General features: G+C 40.6%; 1 protein-coding gene across 2 annotated transcripts; it reads left to right on the forward strand.

The window, feature by feature from the left end:
* The first annotated feature begins 1,303 nt into the window (after window positions 1-1,303).
* snx27a (sorting nexin 27a) lies at window positions 1,304-23,511 on the forward strand. Of its 2 annotated transcripts, none has more exons than XM_027143921.2 (13): window positions 1,304-1,671; window positions 6,643-6,874; window positions 8,485-8,677; window positions 8,770-8,834; window positions 9,050-9,154; window positions 9,490-9,568; window positions 10,235-10,398; window positions 18,366-18,455; window positions 18,874-19,023; window positions 21,082-21,210; window positions 22,947-23,006; window positions 23,097-23,139; window positions 23,389-23,511. In XM_027143921.2, the coding sequence occupies exons 1-13, from the start codon at window positions 1,379-1,381 to the stop codon at window positions 23,454-23,456; spliced, it is 1,671 nt and encodes a 556-aa protein (XP_026999722.1). In that variant the 5' UTR covers window positions 1,304-1,378; the 3' UTR covers window positions 23,457-23,511. The 2 variants fall into 2 exon arrangements, with proteins under 2 accessions (XP_026999722.1, XP_026999723.1); XM_027143922.2 differs by lacking the exon at window positions 1,304-1,671 and adding an exon at window positions 4,922-6,492.
* The last annotated feature ends 1,800 nt before the right edge of the window (window positions 23,512-25,311 follow it).

Consider the following 25,311-nt stretch of genomic DNA (forward strand, 5'->3'; position numbering starts at 1 on the left):
AATGACTGTGATTGTCACAACCTACATGCATGATATGTGCTGATAGGAAATGATTGATTTCCAAATATTAAATTAAGCTTAAAAACAATATGAGTAACAGATTCAAGATTCAATGGTTTGTTGCCGTATCTACATGAAATAATTTGTTCCACCATACAATAAAATTCTTGATTTAGAACAGAAATGAAGGACATAAGTAAGATGTTCAGTGTAACACAGACAACATGCATGTGCCAAGTCCGGTAGAGGAAGATGGTCATGATCAGAATCAGAATCAGAATCAGAAAGAGCTTTATTGTCAGGCATGTTTTCAGATGCGAGGCATTTGTTTTAGTGACAGAAGCTCCACAGTGTAACAGAATGACATATACAATATAGACAACATTTTATGTACACATGTACAGGTGTGAAATGTGCAATTGAAATATACATATACAAATATAGGCAATTTTTATGTACAAATGTGCAAGTGTGAAAAATGTGCAATTGAAGTATACAATATGTACAATTTGTATTTACAAATGTGCAATTGTGAAATGTGCAATGAAGTATACATAGTCTGTGTTTTAAGTAAATAATGTGTAAGAATAGTGTTGTGTGTTCCATGTGTGTTAATTGTTCATCAGATGGATTGCCTGGGGGAAGAAACTGTTCCTATGTCTGGTCATTCTGGTACTCAGGGCTCTGTAGCGTCGACCAGATGGCAACAGTTCGAAGAGGGAGTGTGCTGGATGTGAGGGGTCCAGAGTGATTGTCTTTGCCCTTTTGCTCACTCTGGAGAAGTACAGGTCTTGAAGAGTGGTGAGAGTTGTGCCATTGGTTCACTCAGCAGTCCGGACTACCCTCTGTAGTCTTCTGAGATATTTACATCATGCTGGTGTGTGTGATATTTACAGTACATCATGCTGGTGTGTGTGATATTTACAGTACATCATGCTGGTGTGTGTGATATTTACATCAAGCTGGTGTGTGTGATATTTACATCATGCTGGTGGGGGTGATATGAAACCCCATGGGTCTGTATTAAAAGTGTGAAAACATCACTATATAAAACTCACATGAGCACCTTTATTTTTCCTTTTGTTATTGAATTAAATGATATATTTACATTTACAGCATTAAGCAGACTCTCTTACATTTATTTATATAATTAAGGGCCTTGTGTAGGGGCCCCGCAGTGGAACCCAAAACCTCCTGCTTGGTAGCCCAACACCTTAAACACTAGGCCACTACATCCCTAATAAAACACCCCAAAGACCGAGTAGGAATTCCGAGTTTATTCCTTATATTCTTTCCGAGTAGGAAGTCGAACGCAGCGGTTACAGCTCAGCTCGTCTCGCGCGCGCGCTCCCGTCACACGGCGGCGCGCCGGTGAAACATGGCGGACGTAGAAGGAGATGATCGCGGCGCTCCGACGTGCCCGGTAACGCTGTCCACGGCGTCTCGACACAGCTCCGGGGGACACACGGTTACGGCAGGACCACGTATCGTTCGGATTATTAAATCGGAGTCGGGCTACGGGTTTAACGTCCGCGGGCAGGTCAGCGAAGGCGGCCAGCTGCGCAGCATTAACGGGGAGCTGTACGCGCCTCTGCAGCACGTCAGCGCCGTGTTACCCGGGGGGGCGGCACACAGAGCTGGGGTACTGAAAGGAGACCGGATACTAGAGGTGTACGTTCAATTTCACTCTGTGTAGGCATGTGTAGAGTTGTGTGGAAATGTGTAGACGCGTGGACATGTGTAGAGTTGTGTAGACGTGTGTAGACATGTGTAGAGTTGTGTAGACATGTGTGGAGTTGTGTAGAGTTGTGTAGACATGTGGGGAGTTGTGTAGAGTTGTGTAGACATGTGGGGAGTTGTGTGGAAATGTGTGGAGTTGTGTAGACGTGTGGAAATGTGTGGAGTTGTGTAGACGTGTGTGGAGTTGTGTAGACGTGTGTGGAGTTGTGTAGAATTGTGTGTGAAATGTTTAGGCGTGTGTGGGAAATGTGTAGACGTGTGTGGGAAATGTGTAGACGTGTGTGGGAAATGTGAAGACGTGTGTGGAAATTGAATAGAATCGAACAGAAATGTATAGAAGTGTATTGAGTATAATGGTACAGATTTTGAATAGAAGTTCATTGAATATAATCGCATAGAACTGAATAGAAAGGAATCAAATGGAATGGAAAACGAACGTTTGTGTGGATTTTGAATAGACTTGAATAGAATTTAATAGAATGGCGTATTAAAATTGAATTTAAATAAATAGGAATGAAAAGGTTTTGTATGGGATTGAATATAATCGAATAGAAATGTATAGAGGTGTATTGAATATGATGGTATGGAATTCGAGTAGAAATTAAATTAATCAAATAGAATTGAATTTAAATCAATTGAATACATGGCCCGAGCAGAACCCTCGAGTCGTTAGCATTCTAATCGTTTAGTTATCTGCACAACTGGACTGCTCTTTATAATAAAACCTTAAGGGTTAAAGTTCAGATAGGAGGCGAGTTTTAAATACAGTCTCGTTGTAAATAAAGTGATTAAAGTCTGTGGTGCTGCTGATAAACAGGGTTTAAAGGAACTGAATAAACAAACTAGGATCTGAATATAAATTTACTTTAAACTTTAGTACCTCCGAAGTCTTTGTTTATTTATTTGTTTATAAATAAGCTGTTTATTGAGCTGTTTGTCCAGGTTTCAGTAGACTGACCTCACAAGCAGCTTCCCACTTTATTGTAACTGTAGAAATTTTTACGAATATAGACAACTTTTAAAAGTGAATGTTTTGACCTGTAATATGATTAAAATGCCAAAAAGTCACAGCAACGTTTTCTTGTTTGGATTTGATCAGATCTTCTGGCCTGCAGTTGTTTTGTTGTTTAATCTTTTAAACCTACACAATGTCAACTGAGCTTTGTGGTTTGTTAATACTTCCCCTTTGTGATCTTCATTTCCTCTTCGTACGAAAACTCTCAGCTTAACCACCAGAGATGGGGGACTCGAATCATATGACTTGACTCGAGTCAGACTTAAATCGCAAATTTGAGACTTGAGACTTGCTTGACAAATATTAAAAAAAGACTTGACTTTACTTTGACTTAACATTCATGACTTGAGACTTACTTGTGACTTGCACACGTGTGACTTACTCCCACTTCTGTTAACCACATACGGCTTTAGTCGAACCAAAACACAGAGGATCCTGTAACGTAGACGTGTTACTGCTTCAACTATGGATTATTACTCACTTGTGAATAGATATAAAATAAATATCTGTAGTTCTATTACAACGTTTTAATGCAAACTAAACAAAAGAAAGGTTGTGTTTGTAGGGAGATGCAGCCAAAGACACACCAACAAACCGTGTTGATTGTTAACAAGCTACGACTGTAGAGCATGACCTAAGTGCCAGTCCTGTAACGCAGACATGTCATAAAACAATATGTGAAGAACTTTTATTTATTTTACATATTTGACTCAATCGGCTTGGTTATTATTTATTTGGGTCACAACAGATTTTCCTTACAAAATAAAACTCAGTTTGAATCTCAGAATATTAGAAATGAACACATTTTACATGAAGAAACGTCATGAACAAAAAAACGATAAACGATGCAAAACCATGTGCATCATTGACTTCATAAACCTAAATTAGCTATAAACTGGTGTAATATTGTAAAAAAAAAAAAAAAAAAAAGGTTGTGGGACCTTCAGGTGTATACAGCAGCATTTGATGCCCTCTGTGTAACTGTGGCGTACAGGATTTAATACGTGTCAATGTATTAAATTGTGTGTGTGTTTGTGTGTGTGTGTGGTTTGTATATATATATATATATATATGTGTGTGTGTGTGTGTGTGTGTGTTTGTATATGTGTGTGTTTGTATGTATGTATATGTCTGTGTGTGTGTTTGTATGTGTGAGTGTGGTGTGTGTGTGTGCGTGTGTATGTATGTGTGTGTGTTTGTATGCGTGTATGTGAGTGTGGTGTGTGTGTGTGTATGTGTGTGTGCGTGTGTGTATGTATGTGTGTGTATGTGTGTGTGTATGTATGTGTGTTTGTATATGTACGTTTTATTCTAGTTTGTTTATTTCAGCTGTATTTCTGTACTGTAGTTACACTGAGATCAGATCTCCTCTGCTTGCTCTGGTCAGGAAGTGAACACAATAGTTTCTGCTAACAACAGTCAGGAAACAGGACACACAAGTGACACTTGAAACAGCACTTTCTATTCTGAAACACTTCTAGATATCTGCTCCGTGGCAGATCTTTTCTATTGATCCTGTACTTCTTTCTCTGCCGTTTTAAAGCTGTATTGAATGTGCTTGAACATCAGACCAAATTACAGCATAATTACAGTAAATCTTTCATTTAGTTTTATTTCCCAGCCACTGAATGCTGAGACTGAGCTGGAAAAGCTTTAGCCTCCGTTTTGTCACTGTAGTGTTTCGGTTGTGATGTAATGATCTGTGAGTCCTCAGTGTTTTTTATTAAATGAATCATCGAGTCAGCCGGCCGTCTGTGGTGTGATATCGTGTTCAGCCGTGTTGATATTGTTTCATCGCTTGCTGAACTCTGAGTTGAGGACAGTCCACACTTCCTGAACCAGAGTTGATGGGACATGGACCTGCCTTTTCCTGCTGTCTCCTCCTTTCCTGTGACTGTTGTCGGTTTATTAGTTACATAGTTACATAATTACAAATTGTGGATTCACTATTCTTAGAGCGGCTGATGTTTACCTTTCATAAACTCCACTCGTGTTGCTGTTTCTTCGTTTTTATTGCAGAAAATAAAGGAGCCTTTATTTGTCTCTGTGAACTTGTTCCTCTGTGTATTCCAAACTCACAGTGAGCCTTAACCACTGAGCTTGTGCTTCATACTTCTGGGTCTGTACCTGTACAAGTTCAGGAAGAAGAGTGAAGGAAAGGAAATGACTTTTATAGTGGAAAATGTTATGAGCTTCTTTCATTCGTGTTCATATTCGTGCTCTATAGTTTAATTACAACGGTTTAGTATCATTTAATGTTCTTTTTGTTTTATGCTTTGTGTGTGTGGAGGGTTTCGCCTGGAGATTTCACCCTGTCAGCTTTTCTCGTGACTTTTCACCGTCTTGTGTAACGACTGTATTTGTAGCACTGCTGTAAATATCCACTGTGGGATAAAACAGGAAAAGAAAGCGTTCTGTCTAATAATCCTCACGGTTGTTTTGTCAACTTACATTTCAGTTGAGCAGATAACAAGCCAGGCATGAAGGCCCCTAACACTGCAAGCTTCTGTAACTTCCTGTTGTCGGGTTGGAGGCGAACTGTGTCCTCACTGGACGTTCGAAGCGAATCTGAGCGTCGTCCGACCGAAGCGTACAGAGAGTTGGATAAAAACTAACAGAATATAAAGCAGCATTAAAAGTCTTTTCTCTCTGTTGCCGTTGAATTGAAGGATCACTAAGGCTGACTTCACTCAGCTAATCGAGTCGTTTTTCCTCAAGCACAATCTCACTTTTTGTCTCACCTTCTCTGTCGCTCTGTTTCTCTGTAGTAGTGTTGCTATAAATTAGTAATGGTGCAAACAATGTGCACACAAAACAAAGCTTCAAGCTCTTCAGGAGCAACAACATTAATATTGTCATCCATTATTTCATGATGCACTTTTTTCTGTAATATTCTGGGCATCGTGATATAGATATTTATTAAAATTACAAACTCAGAAGCAGTTAAATGATGCTTATTGTTTTCAATTGTACAGATCCTGAGTGACTTATATTTTATCTCATCTTATACGACTGAGGGTTAAGGGCCTTGCCCAGGGGCCCTGCAATGACAGCCTGCGGGACCTGGGATTCAAACTCACAAAATTCTGATCATTAGCCAAACACCTTAACCACTAGGGACGGATGGATGGGGTGGATAGGGATTAGTTTGGGTTGATGGAGTGAAGGATGGATGGAGATAGATCATGGCCATATACCGGGACAATCTCAGAGCGGTGAATCTGCCAAAAATGTGTGATTTATTCAATCAATCAATTAATTAATCAATTAATTTATTGATTAATTAACCGGTTAATTGGTTAATTAATCAATCAATTAATTAATTATCCTTGAAATAAGAGATGGCATTACAGCAGCACACCATCCAAACACACTCCTGCACATGCACAACTCACTTTAGACTATTTTTGTACAGCTCACGTCACAGACCACACACGTCACTCAGTGTCATTGTGTTCACGTCACATATTCATCTCCATGGTATGGTATTATATTTGATCTGATTATTTAGCCTATTTGTTCAGCCTCACACTCGAATGTACAGTAGACTGCTCCGATTTCCTTATGATTACTTTGCTAATTGTACGTTTATTAAATTGTGCTATAAATAACTACAACGATGCTAACTGTTTAAGACGTGAAATTTTGACAGCAGTAACATCAACGAAAAGCCGAACATTGTGACGAGTCGGAGCATCGAGATGCCGCTTCTCACTCCGTGGCCGGTTTTGACAAACGTATTTTTGAAATCTTATTAATATCTTTTATTCATGGATAGCATACATTCATTAAAAAGCATTTTGCTCCACATTGTGTATCTGATAAACAGAATTTGAACACACAAAATTTAAAATCTGTCTTCATTTTTTTTTTTTTTTCCCTTTTAGGAATGGCATGAGTGTGGAAGGCGCTACACATAAGCAAGTGGTAGACCTGATCCGGACAGGAGAGAAAGAGCTGGTGCTTGCTGTTCTGTCTGTTCCACCACAAGAAGTAGACGGTCTGGACTCTGGAGAGGACGGTTCAGCTCCCCTGAGTTATGACTACAGTGACAAGCAGGCTGTGCCCATCTCCATCCCCACCTACAAGCACGTGGAGCAGCATGGAGAGAGATTTGTTGTAAGATCCATGTTTATGTGCATGATACACAATACAGTACACTTTTAGTTTGATCCATACCCGTTCTTGAGATACTGTATGAAGTGATACTGTATGTACACATAAAAATCATGCAGCTGCATGTCTAGAGCTTTGGTTACTCTCCACATCAGACATCAGAATTAAGGAAGTCTGATCTCTGTAAAAACATCCTGTGAGGAGATGTTCTGCAGGCTGACACCCCTTGTCGAGATAAATCAAAGAATGACAAGACTGATCTTAGCTTACGGGAGGTCTGTAGTGTGGTGAGCAGAAAAGCATCTCATAACAGACATTTCATCAAACCTTGAGGTGATTGAGCTGCAGTAGCAGAAGACCATATTAGGTTCCTCTCCTGTGGGACAAGAACAGGAAACTGAGGCTGTCATGGGCACACACTCACCCAACCTGGGTAGTTGGACATCAGAATTACTTGGTCAGTTTCCTTACATCACTTCAGTGAATTGATGTTTGAAGGCTTTGGTTTACACACACCTCACTCTCAGGCTTTGGCTTGGCCGTTGACTTTCATCACCACAACTTTTTCTTTTTTTTTTTTGGTTTTGGTTTCCCATTCAGATGATCGGTTGATTCAAACCCAGCTTAAACTTCTAGACAGATGACCTCAAATCTGTCTGAGAACGTTCTGCTATGACGTGGAGGTCATTGTTCTTTCAATGCCTGCAAGCTTCCCAGGGTTTGTGGTTGCAGAATAACCACAAGTCCTCACCCCATCACCCCCGTGGTTCTCACTTGGTATGAGGTGTTTGAACGCAAATGATTTTTTCCAGGTGCAATTTTGCAAACCTGCTCGTCTCATGCTACCGTGTTTATTTTTTATGGAAGGCGTTTTTATAGCCACTCTTCCATGGAAGCTGTACTCGTTCAGTCTTTCAGTGAATTCACCAATTCTTGGTTCTTCTGATGTCTTGGAGAATTGACTGGACTGCCCCAGCTCCTGGGATGACTGGCATCTGTCTGGGAGGGTTTATTTATGTACAAACAATCCTTCTTGCTGTAGAAAGGTGAATTTTATATTGTTTGGTATACACAAACAACAAGGTGAGCTTCAGAACACCAAGCTAGCAAAGGTTCTGCTTTTATAGAGGAACTCACACTTTACGATGATCAACTAATATATGAAGCCTTTCATTAGAAACCAGTGCCTGTGTTCATGAAAATGTAAGTGTAAGGAGACGAAATTCCAAAAAGTTTCTCTTGAAATGAAAGAGAATGTCTTAGTAAAGATAAAAGCTCTTCATAAAGCATTGTATCCCTTAAAAGAGCTCATAAGGTCATAGGTGTTAGGAGTAGTGAGTAGGACCTTCAGGAGGTTTAAGAGTTTCTTTATCAGAGGAGAAAATGACCGAAAGTTGAAAAATGTGTTGTGTACAATATTTAATAATGACAGTGAGTTAATAAGATGATACAGGGTTTATTTTTGACCAATCATATTAGAGATAACATCTCAGACATAGTGCAGAAATCTCCCTCTCTCTCTCCCTCTCTGTCTCTGTCTCTCTCTCTCTCTCTCTCTCTCTCTCTCTCTCTCTCTCTCTCTCTCTCTCTCTCTCTCTCTCTCTCTCCCCCAGGTATATAATATCTATTTATCTGGCAGACAGCTGTGCTCAAAGCGCTACCGGGAATTTTCTATTCTGCACCAGAACATGAAAAGAGAGTTTGCCTCGTACCCATTTCCCAAACTTCCAGGGAAATGGCCTTTCTCTCTCTCTGACCAACAGCTAGATGCCCGTAGGAGAGGGCTGGAGGAATACTTGGAGAAAGGTGAGAGATGGATTTTTTTCTTCAGGTTTGCTGTAAAGCTACCGTTGATGTGTGATGTTTGATCTCTTGCCTTTACACACTTCTCCTTCCAGTGTGTTCAGTGAGGATCATTGGAGAGAGTGACATTATGCAAGAGTTCCTCTCTGAGTCAGATGAGGTGAGTGTGTGATTGTGAATGTGTTGAAATTGTGGGTTCTTCTCATTAGGTTATTTACTGAAAGCTGTGAGTGTGAGTGTGAGTGTGTGTGTGTGTGTGTGTGTGTGTGTGTGTGTGTGTGTGTGTGTGAGTGAATGTGTTGAAATTGTGGATTCTTCTCATGAGGTTATTTACTGAAAGATGTGTGTGTGTTTGTGTGCGTGTGTGTGTTTCAGAACTATAACGGTGTAACTGATGTGGAGTTGCGAATAGCGATGCCAGATAAGACCACCATTTCAGTGAGAGTGCGCAAAAACAGCACCACTGATCAAGTGTACCAGGTAACTCATCTCTACAGTGTACAGTTACAGTCATGTTAAAGAGGAACAAGCAGACAGCAGATTATTTCATGGTCACACTCACAGTTTACTGTAAGACCTCTGTAGGTCCACAGAGCTGGGATTCAAATCAGAGTAACGCAGCTCTGCTCTCTCTCCCGCCCTCTCTCTCTCTCTCTCTCTCTCTCTCTCTCTCTCTCTCTCTCTCTCTCTCTCTCTCTCTCTCTCTCTCCCTCTCTCTCTCTGTCTGTGTCTCTCTCTCTCTCTCCCGCCCTCTCTCTCTCTGTCTCTCCACCTCCTCTCTGTAAATGATAACTCATGATTTCTTCCTCTTTCAGGCCCTAGTGATGAAGGTTGGCATAGACAGCATCATGGCCAGTTACTTTGCCCTTTTTGAAGTGATCAACCACTCCTTTGGTGAGCAGAAGTCTGTTATAATAATAACTGTAATGTTTACGATACTGTATCACATGTCTCATAAAATGTTTGTATAACAATTTTTAAAATTAATATGGTGTGAAATGTTGACCTAAATAACCCTGAACCGCACATGGCGTGAAAATCTCCACCAAACAAATGAATAAAAGACTCAATGTTATGCTTACTCCAGTTACTAGGAACCAACATACTGTTTGATATTTAGAGTTACACAGAGGACAATAGATTAGACACACAGTGAAGTTCAGTGGACCTTTGAATTGTGTGTGCATGTGTATAAACATTCATGCTAGATGATGATGATTATGCAGCATCAAGGGCCAAGGTTCAGATCCGGATAAATACACTTCTCCTTCTGTGCATTGCTCAGCTATGACTTTCACTCAAACACCAGATCCTCCACCCACCCAGGGTCTCTTCACACTGCTTCTGTCTAGACCCTGATGCAGGTCTCATACCAAGTCAAGTCGAAATTATTTTCTCATTTTAACCACATGTATCTCTCTGCTACAGTACACAAAGAATGAAAATGAAACAACGTTCCTGCAGGACCCTAGTGCTTCCTTAGTTTAAGGCATTGTGCTTGATCATACATGCTGGTCTTAGCACATATATTTGACCTCTCTCTGTTTGGCTGGTTTTCAGTTCGTAAGTTGGCCCCTAACGAATTCCCCCACAAGCTGTATGTGCAGAACTACACGTCCGCGGTGCCGGGGACCTGTCTGGCGCTGCGAAAGTGGCTTTTCAGCGTAGAAGAACAAGAGCTTCTCCAGGAAAATCCTCTAGCTCTCCATTACTGCTTCCACCAGGTTGGTTTCCACTCCTCTCTCTTCAGATTCTGGCTAATTGGTTTAGAATATATTTATCATCCTTGTGTCACAATTCCAGTAAAAATGCCAGACCTGCCAGCCTTTGTGTATGTTGTGTAGGAAGTCGATATATTGTTCACATCAGAGCATTCAACAGAACAGTACAGAAGTCACAACAGCAGATTACAGCAGTGTGGTGATGTCACTGGGTCACCGGCTTAATGCAGATACGCCATCAAATATTACGTGTTATTTATTTTCATTTATTTAAAATAAATAAATTAATTAAAAATGTTCGAGTACTTGTGGATTTGAAATATCTAGATGAAAAGTTCAGGAATCGAAAGCTCATCGTTATCTGACATTATCAGCGTCAAGCAAAAAACAAGAGAGAGCCCTGATGTTCCAATACTTCCGGAGGGGACAGTATTACTCTGAGCGATTCCAGTTATGAAGCCGTTCTGCCGTGTCAGCTCATCCGGCAGGAGGCGGAGCACATTGCTAACGTTCATATTGGCCTTTTCACTTCATAAATATATTATTCACAACTCCATAAAATTTTAAACTCCATGCTCACACTGTGCCCTACTTCACTTCAGTTATTAGTGCATCTGTTGGTCTATTACTGAGTGCCGCTGGGGTAGGGAGCGCTCTCACTCTGACACAATCAATAACACTTAATAACAAGGTTGCCAGATTGAGCTGCTTTGAAATTACTTGCTATGGCAAAATCTTGTTTTATATCAAATAATCACAAAAGTGTAAGCGCAGGCAGTGCGTCAGTGACGTACACAGTCATTTCTTTTGTTAGAGATCATGCACAAATTGGGAGAAGGAAAGGGGGATTATGGAGTAGATCATGGTCATGTCTGTCCAAAGACATATTTCTCAGATAAGAATGTGGCAGAAATAGCTCAATTTTTTTTAAATGCCCTATTTATTTATTTTTGCTCTATTTATTGGGTGTTAGAGATTTAGCTGAAACCTGTTGATCCTGGGTAATAAAACATACAGCATAAGTCACATGTCCCCATTAATACAACTAAAGATGCCTTGAGAACAAATTATTCTACATTTTATTACATAAAATAAAATGAATGCACTAAACTAAAGAAAGCCACTATTTGGTGTAATGAGCCATCAGATACATGTTGTGTGGTTTTTATGGAAATCGACTTCTAGATTCTTCAGAGTATCTTAGATGATCCGACAATCTGCAGCTAATCCCAGATAGTCAGCATTCATGTTTTTGTCTCTTGGGTTATTTGTTTGTTTGTTTGTTTGTTTGTTTTTAAACTGACATACATACATTTTCATTTATTTTCATTTTATTTAGGTTGGAAAAGTAATGTTTGCAGAACTGGAATGTTTTTTATTGACCCAATAATGCAGAAGTCATTAAATCAACATCTTAAACAAAATTAGTACAGTGATGCCTCGAGATACGAGTTTAATTCATTCCGTGACCTTGCTTGTATCTCAAATTGCTCGTATCTCAAAACAATTTTCCCTGTTTAAATTAATTGAAATCCCATTAATCCGTTCCAGCTCACAAAATTCCACTCCAGTTGTTTTGTTTGTGTTTTGAATATGAAAAATGTATAGTACCTGTATTTATAAATGACAAATATTGTATAAAAACATACAGTAATAAAAGAGAATGTTAAAAAATAAACTGGTTTTACTTTACGGAAGATGCGCCCAGAGGTTGAGGGAGGAGTAAACAGGCGGAGGAGGAGGGATTTTGTCTCGTACGTACACTTTCGCTTTCGTTCACTTACTCGCTACTGTACTATTAAGAGTAATGCTACTTTACGCTTAAATGGAACTAAACTAAACTTCACTAAAATTAACGAACTTAAATCAAGCATCGCATTAGTTCTGGCAGACCACGTCGTCAAGCGTGCATCAGCTGTTAATCAGCTGTCCACGACGCGCACCAATCCGGTTACGAAATCCATATTACCCGACAACTTAAATTCCCATTCATAGAGCCACTCTAGCGCTTCGCTGCTTCCGCGATCTAAACTCCCTCCTCCAACCCCGACTCCACCATGCCGGAACTCGCGTTCCTTGTACCAGTTTACGTCATAAATCTCCACATATTTTTCTCTCTCTATCCTGCTCTCTCTAATTATTTAATTATTTATTTATCCATTCATTCATTTATTACTTTCCAAAAACATGTAAGCGAACATATCTAATACTATGCATGATTAGTGGTTCTGATATACGGGGGTCTATTCTATTTTCTAGTTTTGACAAAGTGGTCCTGACAGAACTGAAATTCTCTTAAATTAACTGAACTTAATCGCAACAATTTCTGTTTCTTTACATTCATTTTGCTTACTTTTCTTCAGCGCTTTTCGCTTGTTTTTACCTTTTTTGTCACTCTTTCCTCTCTAACATCTGCCGGTCGTTTTAATAAAAACCTGTCCAGTCAGCATATCGGATGCGGTGTAGTCGCACAAGTTAATTTTTTTTAACGGATCCAACGCTCAAAACGGATCCGAAAATTACAGATCCGCAGATGGTCGGCACCTCACGCAGCCCCTTTGCGACTCTCCATAGGAAATGAATGACTTCCGTTTTATCGACCGTCGTTTGTCGTGTGCAGTGGAAAAGCGGCTTTAACCGAGTGAGACGTGGGAAGCTGAGGCAGGGGAAACAGAGCACACGTGGTGGTTGGGTCTGTTTGTTTTGGCGGCGGCAGCTCGGATGCTCGTATCTCAAATATTTGCTCGTATATCAAAAATTTGGTCGAATCACAAGGCATCACTGTATTAGGGAAAATTTACAGTGCAAGACTTGTACAGTATTGTTTATGTTGCACAACTATACAACTTAAGCTAGCACTTATTAATGGTTCTTGCAAAGCAACATTCTTATTATCTTGCCGGACAAAAATTGTCCCTGCAAAACATGTCCCTCGTAACTTGTCCCGCAGCTTTTGTCCTAGACCCATGAATGAGCTGTCAAATCGACCGACTCATTGAGGAGAGTTGTGCTATGACTTTTATAAGCGATCCAACCAACGATGTTCGCACAGCGAAATTAATGGGAAACGATGTTCGCACAGCGAAATTAATGGGAAATTCCTAAAAATCCTTTAATCTCTCACACACGCAGCATGCGCAGAGCTCAGGCATGGCTTCTCTTCTGTGTTCTCCTAGTGACTGTAGATGTAAAGGAGACTCTCAATCCATGTACCTATCAACTCCACACTATCAATCCAATGATTCCAAAAGTATTGGCCCCCAGTCAATACATTTACCACACCTCTATCTATCTATCTATCTATCTATTACGGTGGCCGAGAAGTGCAAAACACATTAAAAAATCCGAAAACAAAACAACAAATCCGAAAACACATTAGGTGAAAGTGATGTGACATATAGCTAAGTATGGTGACCCAGTGGGCAGCTATTTATGCTGCGGCGCCCAGGGAGCAGTTGGGGGTTTCGGTGCCTTGCTCAAGGGCACCTCAGTCATGGCCGGCCCAAGACCCACAACCTTAGGATTACGAGTCAGACTCTATAACCATTAGGCCACGACTTGCCCAAACAAATCCGAAAACAAAACAACAAATCCAAAAACACATTAACAAATTTGAAAACAAATTAACAAATCCGAAAACACAACGACAATTCAGACAACCCGGAAACGGTAGGTATAGTTTGCGAATGGAAACTTACCGATCATCGGATAAGACACCTGTCATTCACCTGTATATCTTGAATGACCGGTCTCGTACAATGATCGGTAAGTTTCCATTCACAAACTATACCTACCTTTTCCGGGTTGTCTGAGTCGTTGAACGAAACATTAACAAATCCGAAAACACAATGACAATTCAGACAACCCAGAAGAGGTTGGTATAGTTTGTGATTGGAACACTTAGTGATCATTGGACAAGACACCTTGTACAATGGTTCAGACCTCACTCAAGGTGTACATGAAGTTCAACAGTCTGCCGCAGGGAAAAGTTGGAATGGATGGATGGAATGGATTACTGTGGATTAATTTTGTTATTTTCTTGTATTTAAATGGAGAACTTTGTTTTCGGATTTGTTAATTTGTTTTCGGATTTGTTAATGTGTTTTTGGATTTGTTCATTTGTTTTCGTATTTGTTCATTTGTTTTCGTATTTGTTTATGTTTTTTGATTTGTTAATTTGCTTTCGGATTTGTTAATGTGTTTTGCACTTCTCGGCCACCGTAATCTATCCTTCTATCCATTGTTCATTCAACATTAAGAATGGCATGTATTGTTCTATGCAGTATAATAATAAGTAGAATCCCTTAATGACTGCAGTATTCACTTGAAATGTCCAAACCCTCAGTAGCCACTTTTCTCCAAAAGTATTGGCACCCCACCGGGTATTCATGTGACGTCACGTGTAGCCCCGCCCCCAAAATAAGCGAAATCAAAACGTTAGCACAACATGGACATGTCATATATCAAAACACTCAGCACGATGAGGGGAACTTGCCACATGCAAGCACCATTCACATTTTCTTCAGGAAATGTACATTCTAGTTATGTTGGCTTTGTGGAAGCCAACATTCTGATTTCCGTTATAAGCTTATTATTATTATTATTACTACTATTATTATTATTATTATCATTATTATTAGTAGTAGTATTGTTTTTATTATTATTATTATTATGTTGGCTTTGTAGAAGCCAACATTCTGATTTCCGTTATAAGCTTATTATTATTATTATTATGTTGGCTTTGTAGAAGCCAACATTCTGATTTCCGTTATAAGCTTATTATTATTATTATTATTATTATTATTATTATTATTATTATTATTATTAGACAAATTTTTTTTTAAAAAAATGCGGCTTAGGGCTTTCGAGCCACATGCACCAAATTCGGATATGTCGTAGACCCTGGTCTGAAGTTTGTTGCTTCTATTTTTCTAAGCGATCGTAATTCCGGAATTCCTGGTACGGAAGCTCAAAGTGGCCTTTTTTCCCATAGACTTCCATTATAAAATTTGGAGGTTTATAACTCGGCAAGTTTTCGAGCGATTTCCACCGAACTCGGACAGGTTTTTAGGACCTTACTCCGGACGAAATTTTTATTTCGAAGTTCCGACGGAATTTTCGGTTTTCCCGTAGTTGCCGATCGAACATCCCATAGACTTGAATAGGGAATTCTGAAAAGTCCTCTAAGCTCTCGCACACACAATACATCCAACATTAAGAATTGCATGTACTGTTCTTTGCAGTATGATAATAAGTAGAATCCCATAATGACTGCAGTATTGACATGAAATGTCCAAACCCTCAGTAGCCACTTTTTGCCAAAAGTATTGGCACCCCACCGGGTATTCTGGTGACGTCACTCGACACCACGTGACGTCACGTGTAGCCCCGCCCCCAAAACAAGCAAAATCAAAAATTTGCACAACATGGACATGTGACATATCAAAACACTCAGCACATTGAGGGGAACTGCCCCAAGGGTATTCTGGTCACGTCCCCTGACGTGACGTCACGTGAAAATTCAAAATTTGCACAACATGGACATGTGACATATCAAACACGTGACGTCACGTGAAAATTAAAAATTTGCACAACATGGACATGTGACATATCAAAACACTCAGCACAATAAGGGGAATTGCCTCACGGGTATTCGGATCACGTCACGTGCTCATGTCTGCTTGCCTCCAAAAGTATTGGCACCCTAGCCGTCCAGTAGCTGTCACAATCTTTCTGTCCACTCGCCTCCAAAAAGCACCGGCCTTTGTGAATACTTGCACCGTCAAAGCCAACATCAAAGTTTGTTGTGACGAACTTTACAAATCTAGTTATACAATTCAATTCCCCTTATTGTGCTGAGTGTTTTGATATGTCACATGTCCATGTTGTGCAAATTTTTTATTTTCACGTGACGTCACGTGACTGCCCCACGTGACTGCCCCACGTGATGTGACCAGAATACCCGTGGGGCAGTTCCCCTCATTGTGCTGAGTGTTTTGATATGTCACATGTCCATGTTGTGCAAATTTTTGATTGGTGTGCGAGAACTTTATTTACTTTCATTCATTTTAAAACAATCTGTTCCTGTACTCAACTAAAACTGGATTTAAAATATCTAGATGTAAAGATCAGGAAATAAAAGCTTATATCAATTTTATGATCGAAAACCCAGACTTTTTCCGGAGAGAGCAAGAACAATAACACAGCCTTGATGTCCCAATACTTTTGAGGGGACTGCATGAAATGAATCTGGAGCAATTTTCTAATCTTTCACGCAAACCATTTTGAAGTGAAATGTAAAATGAGTATAAAAATGAAAGGATACATTTCTGATATAGTCCTGAGACTATTATCTTATTATTATTATACAATAAGTGTGAGTGCGCTTGATCTGAACGTCCAGTGAAGGAATCTCTTTTGGAATTTAATATATATCCTGCTTTTAATAGTGGACATCGTCTAAAAGCAGCTTTACTAGTATAGACATGACAAAGTTTAAAATGTAAACTGATAATTATCTCTAATGAGCAAGCCTTGAGAGGATCCATCCTCGAAAGAGAACCTCATCCTCCTTCCAGGTGACCCTGGAGAGTGAGATTCTAAATCTTTCCCTTCTATAACTGTGTGTAATCATGTGGAGGTGTGGAACCAGGAGCTTCTGAGGAGTTGAAGAGCAGTGAAGAGCAGCAAACAACAAGACTTCAACCAGAAGTTGGGCATCAGGATGGACCAAAGAGAAGAAGTGGTCACTCTGAGAACTCAAAACACATAGCGAGTGAGAGAGAGTGCGAGACAGAGAGCAAGAGAGAGTGAGAGCAAGAGAGAGAAAGACAGGGACAGAAAGAGAGAGAGTGAGAGAGTGAATGCGAGAGAGAGACAGAGAGAGAGAGAGAGACAGAGAGAGAGAGAGAGAGAGGTAGAAACAGAGAGAGAGCAAGAGACAGAGAGCGAGAGAGAGACTGCTCCAGGTCACGTTCTCCTGCAACATCTGAATCTGAACCACTCTGTAAAATCTTTAGGTTCTCAGCTGACTTCATGTTATTGACTATAGACACACTCTAATTTTGCTGTAGTGACCAACTGAAGCAACCCCAGAACCCCAGACAGGACACTCAGAATAGAGTAAATCTGGACTCATCAGACCATCATGACCTTTTTTTGACCGTTTCTCCACGGTCCAGTCTTTACGCTCCCTAGCAAATTGTATTGACTTTTTTTCCAAATTAGTTTCAATACAAGTGTCTTTCTTGCAGCCACACAGCTGTTTAGTGTCAGTCCTGTAAGCTGTTTGGACTTTAAATTCCAATGTCGATTTTTTTTTTAAAGATCTCCGATCATTTCATTTATTTATCCAAACACATTTCTTCCACACAGTTGAAGCTTCGTCACTAATGCTTTAAAGTGACGTGACATATGGCTAAGTACGGTGACCCATACTCAGAATTCGTTCTCTGCATTTGACCCATCCAAAGTGCACACACACAGCAGTGAACACACACACACACCGTGAACACACACCAGGAGCAGTGGGCAGCCATTTATGCTGCGGCGCCCGGGGAGCAGTTGGGGGGTTCGGTGCCTTGCTCAAGGGCACCTCAGTCATTAGACTGTACTTATCCCCGTTCCAGTGATTTCAGCGAATCTTCTCAGTGTTTTTTATTCTTTGCTTGCTGCAGGCTAATTACATGCCCTTTTGAAACGCAGCAAGATCTTTCCCACAACCACATGCTACATCCTCTGGCATGGATGATTTATGAAATGAGAAGCTGCTCTCAGTCACAGGATCTTCAGTTTTTTCTTATTGAAATCCAAACAGTGACCTTTAGTTTTAGCCAGGAAGTGTATTATTGGTGCAGCTTCTAATATTACTATAATTAATGCGATGTATTTATGTATTCATATCAAATTCAAAAGAAATTCTAAAGGAACAGACTAGTAACTGTGACACCGTTTACGTCTCCTCCCCTCAGTCGCAGGACGATGTGAAGAAGGGATTCATCAAAGCAGAGGAAAAGTCCTATCAGCTTCAGAAGTTAGCGGAGCAAAGAAAGATGACTACGGTAACACGATTATTCTCACCTGAAAGCATATGCTGAATAAAAGACGATTCAAACTGACTGTAAACACCATAGAAATTCATTTAAATAATGCACATATGTTAGAATTTACAATATGCTGTAAATCTTCAAGTTTATGAATATCCAGCTTGTGTCCCAAATCACACACTCACACACTATACACTATACTTTAGTACCCGGACCAAGCAAGTGAGGAAGCTGGATGAGAAAACATTTTTCAGATGACTGATGACACTGAGGACAAAAACGTCTTACAGATGTCTTTTATTAATTAGGTCACGTAGTGAGATTTATTTTTCACGATTTAAAAAAAAATTCTTCTTTTTAAAAAGCTGCTTAGCTTCATAGATGTATTATGGGGAGAATACAGTGTTATTTATTTTGTTTCTCTCTTCCTTAGTACCTGAATTTGCTCCGCACATGTGAGGGCTATAATGAAGTAGCGTTTGCCCATTGCCCATGTGACTCACGGAGGAGAGGTCATGTGATCGCCGCTGTCAGCATTCACCATTTCAAACTTCACGCTTGCACTGAGGATGGCACACTGGAGGTGTGTGTGTACAGAGAGTACTCTGACAACTATAATCACAATTGTAGATGTTAATGTTTTTTTTGTGCTTCTGTGTGTGTGTGCACCACTTTGTGTGCACCTGTGTATGTGTGTGCCTCTGTCTGATTGTGGGTGCCTCTGTGTGTGTGCGCCTGTGTGTGTCTGTCTCTGTCTGTATCTGTGAGTTGCATATGTGTGTGTCTGTGAGCCTGTGTGTCTGTGAATGTACATGTATTTGTGTGTGTGTCTGTGCGTGACTGTGTCTGTGCGTGACTGTGTCTGTGCGCGACTGTGTGTGTGGGTGACTGTGTCTGTGGGTGTGGGTGCGTGTCGGTGCTTGCCTGTGTGTCTGTGTCTGTGCATGTCTGTGCTTGTCTGTGCGTGTCTGTGTGTGTCTGTCTTTCTGTCTTTGTGTGTGTGTATCTGTGCGCGACTGTGTCTGTGGGTTCCTGTGTCTGTGGGTGTCGGTGCTTGCCTGTGTGTCTGTGTCTGTGCGTGTCTGTGTGTGTCTGTCTTTGTGTGTCTGTGCGTGTATGTGTCTGTGCGTGACTGTGTCTGTGCGTGACTGTGTGTGTATGTGTCTGTGGGTGTGTGTATGTGTCTGTAGGCATGTATGTGTGTGTCTGTGTGTGTATGTGTGTGTCTGTGCGTGACTGTCTATGTGTGTGCGTGTGTGTCTCTGTGCGTGTGTGTCTGTCTGTGCTTGTCTGTGCGTGTCTGTGTGTCTGTCTTTCTGTCTTTGTGTGTCTGTGCACGACTGTGTCTGTGGGTGTCGGTGCTTGTCCGTGCGTGTCGGTGCTTGCCTGTGTGTCTGTGTCTGTGCATGTCTGTGTGTGTCTGTGTCTGTGCGTGACTTTGACTGTCCGTGTCTGTGCGTGTAGGTGTGTGTCTGTGTATGTCTTTGTCTGTGCGTGTATGTGTGTGTCTGTGCTTTTATGTGTCGGTGCGTGTCTGTGCGTGTCTGTGTGTGACTGTGTCCATACGTGTGCGTGTGTGTCTGTGTGTGTATGTGTCTGTGCATGTATGTCTGTGTCTGTGCGTGTATGTGTGTGTGTCTGTGCGTGTATGTGTGTGTCTGTGCGTGACTGTCTATGCGTGTGAGCGTGTGTCTCTGTGCGTGTGTGTATGTGTCTGTGGGTGTGTGTCTGTGCGTGTCATGTGTGTGTTTATGTGTGTGTCTGTTCGTGTGTGTGACTGTGCATGTATGTGTCTGCGCGTGTCTGTGTCTGTGCGTGTCTGTCTGCGTGTCAATGTTTATGTGTATACATACACATTGTGAACTAAATCTATCTAATATTAATCTTGAATTTTGTATTCTATTTATCTTTCTATTATTCTTATAATAACCCTTTGTTCCATGTTTATGTTCTGTAAAGCTGCTTTGAGACAATGTCAATTGTAAAAAGCGCTATACAAATAAACTTGAATTGAAAATTGAATTGAATGCACAGTCACATACACACACACAGACACGCACATACACACACAGACACGCACATACACGCACAGACACGCACATACACGCACAGACACACACATACACGCAAAGACACACACATACACACACAGACACGCACATACACACACATACACGCACAGACACACACATACACGCAAAGACACACACATACACGCACAGACACAGACTCGTCCAGACGCAGACTCGTCCAGACTGGACGAGACTGCGTCTGTGCGTGTATGTGTGTGTCTTTGAATGTATATGTGTGTCTGTGCGTGTATGTGTGTGTCTGTGCATGTTTGTGTGTGTATGTGTCTGTGCGTGACTGAGTGCTTGTCTGTGCGTGTATGTATGTGTCTGTACATGGCTGTGTCTGCGTGTATGTGTGTATGTGTCTGTGCGTGTATGTGTGTATGTGTCTGTGCGTGTATGTATGTGTACAGTGTGTATGTGTCTGTGCATGTACAGTATGTGTGTCTGTGCGTGTGTGTGTCTGAGCGTGTGTCTGTGCGTGTACAGTATGTGTGTGTCTGTGTGTGTATGTGTCTGTGCATGTCTGTGTGTTGGATTTTTATTTTATTTAATTTTTTATTTCCCAGAACCAGGTTATAGTTTTCGAATGGTCTGAGATGCAGAGGTGGGACACGGACGAGGAGGGAATGGCTTTCTGCTTTGAATATGTACGAGGGGAGAAAAAGCCTCGCTGGGTCAAGATCTTTACTCCTTATGTAAGTGTCTCTCAAATGCCTTCACATGTGTGTTCAGCACTTCAGTGTGTAAGAGACTTTAAAACTTCATATCCAGTGAGCTGTGGATTTTTTTTTCTATTGACAGTAATAAAGACACAAAGCTCACTGAATATAGTGTGCACACTTGTGTGCGTGAGTGTATGTTTATGCGTGCACATTTGTGTGTTAGGGATGTGGTAGCTCAGTGGTTAAGGCGTTCGACTACTGATCGGTAGGTCATTGGTTCGAATCCTAGGTCCACCAAGTTGACACTGCTGTGCTGCTGAGAAAGGCCCTTAACCCTAAATTTCTCAGGTGTATAAACTGAAATAAAAATGTAAGTCACTCTGGATAAGATGCTGGCTAAATGCTGTAAATGTAAATGTGTGTGCTTGAGTGCGTGTGTGTCGTCAGTCTCTAAAGAAGAACTGCATTCTTCTCCCACCTCCATGCTTCACAGTCAGGATGGGTTTGTGTTCCATGCTTCACAGTCAGGATGGGTTTGTGTTGATGGGGATGTGCTGATCTGGGTTGAAACCTTCTGCCAGTGTTTTGGGATCCTTCAGGTTTATTCCTACAGACTTCATACAGCACCAGTGATTGTTTTTTGGAAACAGCTTTTTTCTTATCTCATTATATTCCACGTGTACAATATTGTTGATGTTGTCATCATGCACGATGAACGTAACAGTGCTCTGGGGTTTCCTTAAAGCCTTGGAAACCTTTTTATATCCCTCACTTGCTGTGTACTTTTCCACAACTCATTTCTACAACCCACATCTTTATTCAGCTTAATTACTGAGCTCCACAAAGGTGATGGGGAAATTAAGTGACTTTGACCTTGAGGGAATTCTGTGATTTCTGAGATTGTTTGAGACATTTTAGAAGGCTGTGTTCACTAGTCACTTTGACATTTGTTTAACAATGTTGTGTAGATTAGGAAGAAAATGGTATTCTGTTTTAATTCCGATGTGTAAAGTTGTATGAAGTGTTAAAGGGGTATAAAATATCTATCTCCTATCTTTTGATCCATTTAGAAACAGACCTGCATCTACTGTATATGATCAGTGTGCAGTCTGTTCAATTCAAGAACAGCATCCTGTTAGCTCTGATAATCTCGTCAGTGGCATCGCAGAACACAGCGCTCGCTGATAACAAGTCTGTACATTCAGTGATGAGACAAATGGGACGATGATTAAAAGAAACCTTTTTTATACAATTAAGTCCAAAAAGTCCTATATGTAATGTGCTCCTTGTCGCTTGAGACGTAAAGAAAGAAAGAAAGAAAGAATGAAAGAAAGAAAGAAAGAAAGAAAAATAAATTGGCACTTCTAAATAAATATGTGTAGCATTTCTTTACATTTGATATGTGGACTGGTTGCTTTGAAAGTTTTATTTTTTGACAGTTTAAGGTGTAACAACAGGAAACACTGTATTTTGTTGTGTGTATCATTATTTTAATGATCAACATTGAATAAATGTGCAAAAGTTCACCATAAAATTTGACTGTAGTGGTCATGACATTGGGGGTTTCGTCCCTCTCCTCTGCATGTCTCTTATTTTCCTCCCCATGTTCTCCACATGGTTCTTCAGTTTTCTCCTCCAGGCTAAAGACACAAGTTGTAGGCAGATTGGCCTCTAAATCACTCTGACTAACGACTGACTAAACTTGTAATGAAGGTTTAAAGAAATTAATTTATAACAACTGTTTGTTGATTGTGTTTCCTTACCTATAGTTTAACTACATGCACGAGTGCTTTGAGAGGATTTTCTATGAGCTCAGCTGGAGGAAAGAGGTAAGTGTGTGAAGCACAAGTCTTTTCATTCTCTTTTTCTACACGTTTTGGACATTTCTAAGATTTCTGTTTCAATTTAATATGGCAAAGGTGGAAGAGGAGGCTTCAGACAAAGACAACAAGAATTGCAATGGTATGAGACACACACACCACAGACACACACCACACCCCACACACATACACACCCCACACACACTCCCACACACACACCCCACACACACAGTTTATTGTCATCCTCATGTATTTATGTCATTTAAATTTCATGTATCCAAAACTACAAACATTTTAATTATCTGCATGCCATTTGAAGCTGATAGAAATGACTGATATATCAACCCATCTACCTCAATATTATCCCATATTTCACACATCTTCATTTCAGAGTACCTCCCTCCACTGGAACAGCAGAAGCGATGGCACCACCTAGGGAAAGAAATTGCCACCACTTAGGAAGACGTTTCTCTGGACACCAGCAAAAACTGACCTGGGTGACAAAAGTAGAAGAGAAAAACAAACAAAAAAACTACCAGCCCAGGTACTTCTGTGCTGCGGAGGGCTCCATAGAGGAATTATTTCCAGGGTAACACATTATAGCTGGTTGTTTCGCTACAGATAGACAGCACATAAAAGTATTGTCATCTTGGCATCAGTAGATAAAGCTCCTTATAAATTTACATCACAGCCAATATCATTTGCAGAACATCTGCTAGCAGTCCTGGGAACAGGTTCTCATTTTCCTGTTATCTGGCCATCGCTCGGCTCAAGACGCCATTCATTAAAGAAGGGCACATTGTCACCTTTCATCGTTTGTGCAGAACAATAGTCACGATTGAGTCCTAAGCCTCAAGGCCACTGTAACTCATGCCAACAGATTTGAATTTCAATAGAAAAAGTTTTTATAGGTTGATGGGCAACAGTTCAGCTCAAGGAGCTTTTACTAATATGGGAATTGAGGTAACTAATGTAGGTTTGAGGTTTAGACATAAAGGTAGTTTAAAAGGTGTCACGCTACGTCACTAACCCCAAGGCTTAATCTTGAACAATGCTTGGAAATGTGTTTGTTGGCTGTCAACTGGTTACGTACAGTAGGATTAACTGTGTGTTTCTAAAGGCGATTAAACAGGCGCTGTGTAAAGGTAAGGGCTGTTTGGAGGCTTTAAGCCTGATGCTTGGGATTGAACAGGAAAGCTAAACACACTGAGATTTCAGACACCTACTCTATACATGTTTCTGAAGATTTTGGACAGCAGAGTGTAGGAATGGTGAGCAATAGGTTGTTGAGGTGAAGTTCTCTCGTCTTCCTATAGGGGGCAGCAGAACTACATATGTACACACACAAGGATCTGTCTTCACTCGAAGGTGTAATAATGGAGGGAGAACAAATCGAGTCAGAACAATTTTGATATGTATTTAATTTGTGTTCAGCTCTTAACACAATGTGTGTGTGTTTTAACTCTTAAGTGGTTAAAGTTGGATCTTCCAGACTCCTCAGACCAGTGATTCTCTGGGGGTTCAGTAATTTAGCAGAAGCATGGAAGTGCACACAGTTCATATAGGAGTGCAAAAGAGAAGGGGACGGTTATAATAGATACACAAGGTCTGTGTTGCTCTGATGATTTGCATCAAGGCCACCTGAATCACTTGGAAACAGATGGCATCGACGCAAATATATATCGCAGGTTTATTGTATATTTAGAAATTTAAACAAATGCTTTCTTGATGAATATTTCTTTCCTTACTTCATTCCTTTCGTCCTTCCTTCCGTCTGTCCGTTGCAGCGGTTGGCTGTGACTGTGGGATTCTGTGTGTTCAGTGTATAAGTGGGTCAGTAGATGCGTGTCTGTGCCATAGTGCTTCCTTCAAAAGAGACAAAATAGGAACAAACCACCTCACTGTTCCAATCCTACTTTAGCCAACCTTGAAAGCTGATGCTAAAGCTAATGTCGTTTTACCTGCTCTACCTGTGCGTGCTCACACGTCTTTATCCGTAAACGGCCCACCGTTTGGCAGCACACGATGTCAGTATCAATTCCAGACTGAACGAGGAAAAACAAACACAATAATAGACATATATTTCACATGTTGAATGTATTGTCTGTTTGTTTGTTTTTTAGCAACCATAGGGTTAGCTGGTTATTTTGTGGTGGTCATTGTGCGTTTATCGTACTGTTAACCAGTGCTACACAAAGTAGGCTGTATGTTTGTGTTCATCCCAAACATCTAAATATAATATGAACGTACTAGAATGTATTTGCAAGGCTTTCCTTGCAAACGGTTTCCTTTTCCTTATGTAGAGTAAAATTTT

The sequence above is a fragment of the Tachysurus fulvidraco genome, chromosome 7 (genome assembly GCF_022655615.1).
Source record: "Tachysurus fulvidraco isolate hzauxx_2018 chromosome 7, HZAU_PFXX_2.0, whole genome shotgun sequence".
NCBI lineage: Eukaryota > Metazoa > Chordata > Actinopteri > Siluriformes > Bagridae > Tachysurus > Tachysurus fulvidraco.

Excerpts from the sequence above, each read along its gene's own strand:
- snx27a (XM_027143921.2), top strand. The coding sequence starts at position 1,379 with ATGGCGGACGTAGAAGGAGATGATCGCGGCGCTCCGACGTGCCCGGTA. Across the intron at positions 9,569-10,234 it reads AGTGATCAACCACTCCTTTG|TTCGTAAGTTGGCCCCTAAC; the intron begins GTGAGCAGAAGT and ends GCTGGTTTTCAG. Across the intron at positions 23,140-23,388 it reads AGACAACAAGAATTGCAATG|AGTACCTCCCTCCACTGGAA; the intron begins GTATGAGACACA and ends TCTTCATTTCAG.